At 60.3% G+C, this 5648-nt stretch overlaps 1 protein-coding gene across 1 annotated transcript; it reads right to left on the bottom strand.

The window, feature by feature from the left end:
• Positions 1-3521: 3521 nt before the first annotated feature.
• Positions 3522-5386, bottom strand: LOC127594905 (cilia- and flagella-associated protein 206-like). Its single transcript, XM_052056658.1, has 3 exons — positions 5291-5386; positions 3738-5230; positions 3522-3672 (listed from the first exon to the last, which is right to left on the bottom strand). Exons 1-3 carry the CDS (start codon positions 5384-5386, stop codon positions 3522-3524), a joined length of 1740 nt encoding a protein of 579 aa, XP_051912618.1.
• Between the last annotated feature and the right edge of the window lie 262 nt (positions 5387-5648).

Here is a 5648-nt window from a genome sequence, read left to right as displayed (position 1 = left end):
GCTCACCTTCCGCAAGTTCGAGGTCTCAGTCTACCCCTGGACCGAGGGAGGAGGACGCCCATCTTGGCCAGGCTCGTTAGTGACGAGGAGGCGGTCAACTGGCTCGAAGTCAGTCAGCAGCTCTACGAGGAGAACCCTGCGGTCGAGAAGGCTTACCGCTCGGGCAAGCAGTGCCGGGAGCGATGGACTTGCCACCACGACCCTTCTCTCAAGCGGGGGGCACTGGACCCTGAACCGAAGACCTGACCATCATCGAATGGCACCGGAAGCTAGGCAAGCGGTGGTACGAGATCAGCAAGCGATTCAGCCCAGCGTACCTAAAACGCCATAAAGAACAGGTTCAACCTGCTGGTCAGCCGAAACTCCCCGGGGCCACGAGGACGAGAAGACTACCACTTGCCCCGCCTCACCCAAAGAAATCACTGCCCAGCTGGAAAGAGGAACCGCCCAAGTCCCCCGCAGGCCGAGGAGGAGGCAGTCGAGTAGCAGAAGGCCACCATCCCGAGCGTGCACCTCATCACCGAGTCCTTCGTGGACCGGCTGTCCCTCCGACATCTGCTCAGGTATCGCCAGCCTGTCCTTCGAGCTGCCCACCGAGGTCAATGTGAAGCGGGTGGACTTGAGCAGCCTCAGCGGGGGAGAGCGGGGCTGCTGGAGTGCGTGCCTTGACCCTTGACGACCGTATCATCTACTATAACAACGAGGGCTGGGGTCAGCCGCCACAGCGAGCGGGCCAGCTCCCTTCATTTCTGACTGCCTGGGGGCCTGCTCTGAGGGGCCGAGCCGAGCGCAGGTCCGAGACGGTGTCAAGCACCCAGACCACCCCCGGCTGATCAACCGCATCCAGACCGACTTCTTCTCAAACTCGGTGAAGCGGCCTTCACTGCTGCTGTCGAAGCCCCGGCAGGAAGATGAATAATGCCCCGATTGATGTTTCATGCATAAAATAGTAATAAAATGATTTTTTTATGTTTATTATTGACCGCCGATAATGCTCCTTCTGGCTCGTTGTGGGTCGGGCGCAGGACTGGGGGCAGGACCGAGGACAGTGAGGGCAGGACTGAGTTTCAGGTGATACCACGAGGCCCAGCCCGCAATATCAAGCAAGGTTTTGAAGCTGGATATTTTAATTAAAGACCGTGAATTGATGCATAATCAATAATCAATTATGGCGCATGCAGGGAACTTGATTGGGCCAACTATCCTGCCTTAAGACTGTGTAGGTCCAGAACTCGGCTGACAGGGGGGTGCACCGCACTGACTGTCCTTCTGAATTGCCCTCCAGGAGGCTGTGGAAGGAGGCTGCTTCGCGGGGGCAGGCCAGCCCCCCTCTCCCCCGGCACCAAGCGCTGGGATGATCCCTCCCACCCAGAGCCCAATCCGGAAGCGGGTCTGCCTCGGGTCCGCTTGTGAAGAGTGTGCCGGGGTGGCAGGCTAAACCCGAACTTCGGATGCGAGCGGGGCCTAGGTCGCCTCCTTTCTCCAGCGGGTATAGGCGACGCCAGGCTGCACGCGCCCCTGGCGATTCATCGGCGACTCCCTGCCTGAGAAATAGATGTCGCTCAAGCTAGAGGCCTGCAGCTTCGAGGACGGACGAGGTGCTGGAGCCTGCCGGGAGAAAGCTCTGCGAGAAGCTGTCGACGGGCGGACCCCTTCGAAGGCAGCTCCGAGGTCTCGGTGCACGACTATTTCCCAATCCTAGTGATTTATAGGCTGCCTGAGTATCCAGCTGAAGCCCAGCCCCATTTTTATTGCATGGAGGACGAGCTGGTCCACGAGCAGGCCTATCGCCTGCCCAGGACTGGACCCCGCCCCTCAGCAAAAGGCTGACCGCCTTGCAGCAGCACCTTTGCATGTTTTCGGCTGCCTTCGCCGCGGACTGCGGGGCTTTTGCAGCAGGTGCTGCAGCTCTAACCTCAGGCGGAGCAAAAAGGACCCTGCACATGAAGGAGCTGGTCGGGGGCTGCTTTTTTTCCTGAAGTTCAAGAGGGAACTGGGACTTGGGCCCGGCCTGCGAATTTATCCGCCGGGTTTGACTTAAATAAAAAAGGCCCTTTCACAGGGCCTTCCTCAGCATCACCCTGTTCAACTCAGAAAACCGCCTCTTCCGCGAGCCCGAAAAGGCAGTCGACGAGGCCATCGACTTCGAACGGCTGCTCGCGAAGGCGCAGGCCCTGCTCAGCTGGGTAATTCCCAGGATCTACCAGCACCGCCTCCCCGATGAATTCAAGGCCCTTCGGCAGAGACTGCTCGATAGCAGTAGTTTCCCACAAGCAGCTGCTAAAGAACAGCACTGAAGAGGCCGAACACGCCCTGATCTACCTGGGCCTGCAGCAGCAGGGTTTACAGACTGTCCAAGTCCGGCTTTAACAAGCTGCTCGCCAGAGAGGGGGTGGAGACCGGGCCCGGCACAGCGTGCTTGCTGATATCGAAAAGTATGAAAATGCCTGACCATCATTCTGCATCCTGCTCGAGCACTTGCAGGAGGATCTGGCCGGGGCTCCTCGACCGCCTGTCTTGAGAAACTCTTCGATTTCCGCGTCGGCCTCGTCCCATTGCTCGCGGACTGTCAGGTAGTCCTCGACCCGGCGGTCGACCTCCTCCTCGAGGACGTGTTCTAGGGGCTGAACTGGGTTTCAGGGTCTAGCCTGGCCAGCTGGAGGGCGGACCTGCGCCTACAGCTGGCCATCTTCTCGACGACCTGGCAGCGGCGGGGTGTGGAGAGTGGCCTGCATTGGCGGAGTAGCCTAGACTTCGATCTCCATTCTTAATTGATGGTGAACCTCAAGAATTTCATACCCCGGCGCAAGTACCGGGAGCGGGGTCAGCTCAAGCGCAGGGAGCACCTGGGCTTGCTCGAAAAGCAGAAGGACTACAAGCTACGCGCCCGCGATTACAAGGCCAAGATGCAGCAACTGCGTACTCTCCGGCCTTGCAGGGGCGCCCTCCGCAAACCCTGACGAGTTCTACTTCAAGATGGTCCGGGGGAAGGTCAAGGACGGCAAGGTCGAGCTGTCGAGCGAGGGCAAGGCCGAGGGTCGACCAGGTCGAGTACACTCGACTGCTCAAGGAGAAGAACGCGGGCCTGGTCAGGCTGCAGGAGTCGATCGTCCGCAACAACCCGCAACCGCCTGCTCGAGCAGTCGCATCTCATCTCAGAGGCCAAGGACAACCAGATCGACATCTACGTTGATTTCCCCTGCAGAGTTGTAGGGCTTCGACCTGGCGGACTACTACGACACCTATCCTGAGCTACTGCCCCTTCAAGGGCAACCTGCTCACGCGCAAGCAGCTGGAAAGCGAGGACATCCCGGTGCTGGAGGCGTGTGGGCCGGTGAAGGAGCACTACCAGGAGCTGCTGGAGGAGCTGGGACAAAGAAGAGCAGTTGCGGCAGGTGAGCAACCGACTGGACTACGAGCGGGCGGGTGCTGTCGAAGGAGCGGCGCAAGACCCTCTGCGAGACGGAGGAGGGGGGTGCGCCGGCACAAGTTCTTCAGGGAGCGCAAGAGGGTGATGCGATTCAAGAGCGGGTTTTGTCCCGGATGCCGGCGATGTAGACCCGGGGCCGTTCGCGGGCGTCCTCGGGAGGGTACACCTCGATGGGGAAGCGCTCTGCGCTGAAGCCGTGGTGCTTCATGGTGTTGCTGGCCGTGTCCTTGAGCAGGAAGGGTCTGGATGCTCGAGTCCGCGCGGTAGTCGGACAGGAAGGTCTGCGAGGCCTGGGTGGTCCTCTTGCGGATGTTGGCCATCTGGATGGCCTTCTTCCGCAGCTTCCCATTCGTTCCAGCAGTAGCTGGGGTCGAGGTTCTTCTCAAGGAAGTGCAGGGGGGTCTGCGTGGACTTGTCCACCATCATGCTGCTCTTGACCCGAGCGCCCTCCTGCAGGTAGTTCACGATGTTCAGGTCCACTCCTCGGAAGTAGTCCTCCATTCGCAGCAGGTAGATCAGCTCGGGGTGCTGCCGGCACTGCTCCGCCACCCCCTCCAGGTACTCGTCAGGGCCCTTCAGAAACTCGTTGATGCACTTCTCGGTCGAGAACACACAGCTCTTGTCCTTGTAGCGGTACACTCCGAGGGTCGGCTTGCCCGGCAGCAGCAGTCCCTTCTTCTTGACGATCGACCAAACGCAGAACCCCAGGAAATCGAGCGGAGTCTGCATAAAGTCAGGCGATTCGTGCGGCATGAGCCGGTCCACGCCCGTGAGGGCGTAGTTGAACTCGACGCTGACGGAGTTGACGGACTCGGCGGTGGCGAGGGTGGACTTGGCGAGGTGCACGACCTTCTTGGTGAGGGTGATGGCCAGCTCCTTGCGGGCCTCGTGTGAGGAGGTTGAGCAGGTCGATGCGGGAGCTGGCCATCTTCTTCTTCCTCGAAGAGGTGGGTGTAGGAGTTGGCCAGAGCTGCGAACTTGGGGTAAACCTGCTCCTTGGGGGGCGCTGGTCTTGGTGCCCAGCAGATTCTTGAGGTCCTGCACTTCCTTGCGGAAGCGGGTCTCGTTGATGTCGATGGCGTTCTCGGTGATCTCGATGTCCTCCTGCAGTGAGACGATGTAGCTCAGGTACTGCCGCAGGAAGGTCAGTTCGTCCTTGAACCGCGTCATTTCCGCCTCAGAGGCCACCGTCGTGATGTCCGCGATGTCCAGCATGAACACGATCGAGTAGTTCTCGCAGAGCTCGATCACCTCGGAGGCCTCCTTGCGGACCAGCCGCAGCAGGTCTCGCCCCGGGTGGTCCAGCAGCTCGCGCACTGGGATGAGCGTTGGGCCGCCCTTCTGGATCTCCTGGTTGAACAGCCGAATGCCCAGTACCAGGTTGGACAGCTCGATCAGCTGGTTGAGCTTTTCGGTGGGGTTGAGGGTGGCGAAGGGGTTGAGGGCGGCGCGCGGGATGATGGACTCAAGTGCGGCCGCGACCTCCTTGTTGACGCTGTGGGCCTGGTCGACCATCTCGGCGGGGTTGGTCAGTTCCCGGGCCTTGTAAAGCAGATAGTTGAACACCTTGTTGTACAGCTCGGTGAGGCCCTCGAAATCCTTGCTGGATTTGACCTCGAGATTGATCACCTCGTCGATGAGCTTGCCGGACTCCTCGGCGCGGGCGCGGCTGTCCTCTTCGCGGCGGGACTCGATCTCGAACTGGCTGGTGTTGAAGGCCACCTGCATGAGCAGGGTCTTCATGGCAGGTTGGTCCCGGGCCTGGATCTTCTTGAGCGCCAGCTCCTTGACCTCCCGCAGCTAACTCTCGGTGAGCTTGTCCTCAAGGAAGAAGCGGCCGGAGCGGGGGTTGTAGATCACCTGCGCCAGGTAGTAGGCCATCACCTCGGTCAGCGGGTGGTTCGACTCCCTGCTCTTGTAGAGGATGAACTTCACCACCTCGTTCAGCTGCTCCATCGGTTACCAATCAATTATCCAATGCCTGCGGAGTTCGCCCCCCTCGGCGACTCGCTCAAGACCTTTTCAGGAGGTCATGGACCGCCGCAGGGTTGACGAGGAGGCCAGGGTCGGTCTCTGGATGAAGCAGATCAGCGGCCAGCTCAAGGACCAGAACACCAGGCTCGACTCCCTCGACCAATAGCTCAAGCGGCACATCAGCCTCAAGAACTTCAAGGCCCTGCCGACCCCAACCCCCGATCCCACCCCCCGCCACCCTCAT

The sequence above is a fragment of the Hippocampus zosterae genome, unplaced genomic scaffold, assembly GCF_025434085.1.
Source record: "Hippocampus zosterae strain Florida unplaced genomic scaffold, ASM2543408v3 HiC_scaffold_305, whole genome shotgun sequence".
Lineage (NCBI taxonomy): Eukaryota > Metazoa > Chordata > Actinopteri > Syngnathiformes > Syngnathidae > Hippocampus > Hippocampus zosterae.
This window is presented reverse-complemented; position numbering and strand designations above follow the sequence as displayed.

Bases quoted from the DNA above. Each gene is read 5' to 3' on its own strand.
- LOC127594905 (XM_052056658.1), bottom strand. From the start codon at position 5,386: ATGGAGCAGCTGAACGAGGTGGTGAAGTTCATCCTCTACAAGAGCAGG. The intron at 5,231-5,290 runs GTGATCTACAAC...ACCGAGAGTTAG, and splicing joins TGGCCTACTACCTGGCGCAG to CTGCGGGAGGTCAAGGAGCT. The intron at 3,673-3,737 runs GCAAGAGGACCA...TCGAGCATCCAG, and splicing joins CATCCAGATGGCCAACATCC to ACCCTTCCTGCTCAAGGACA.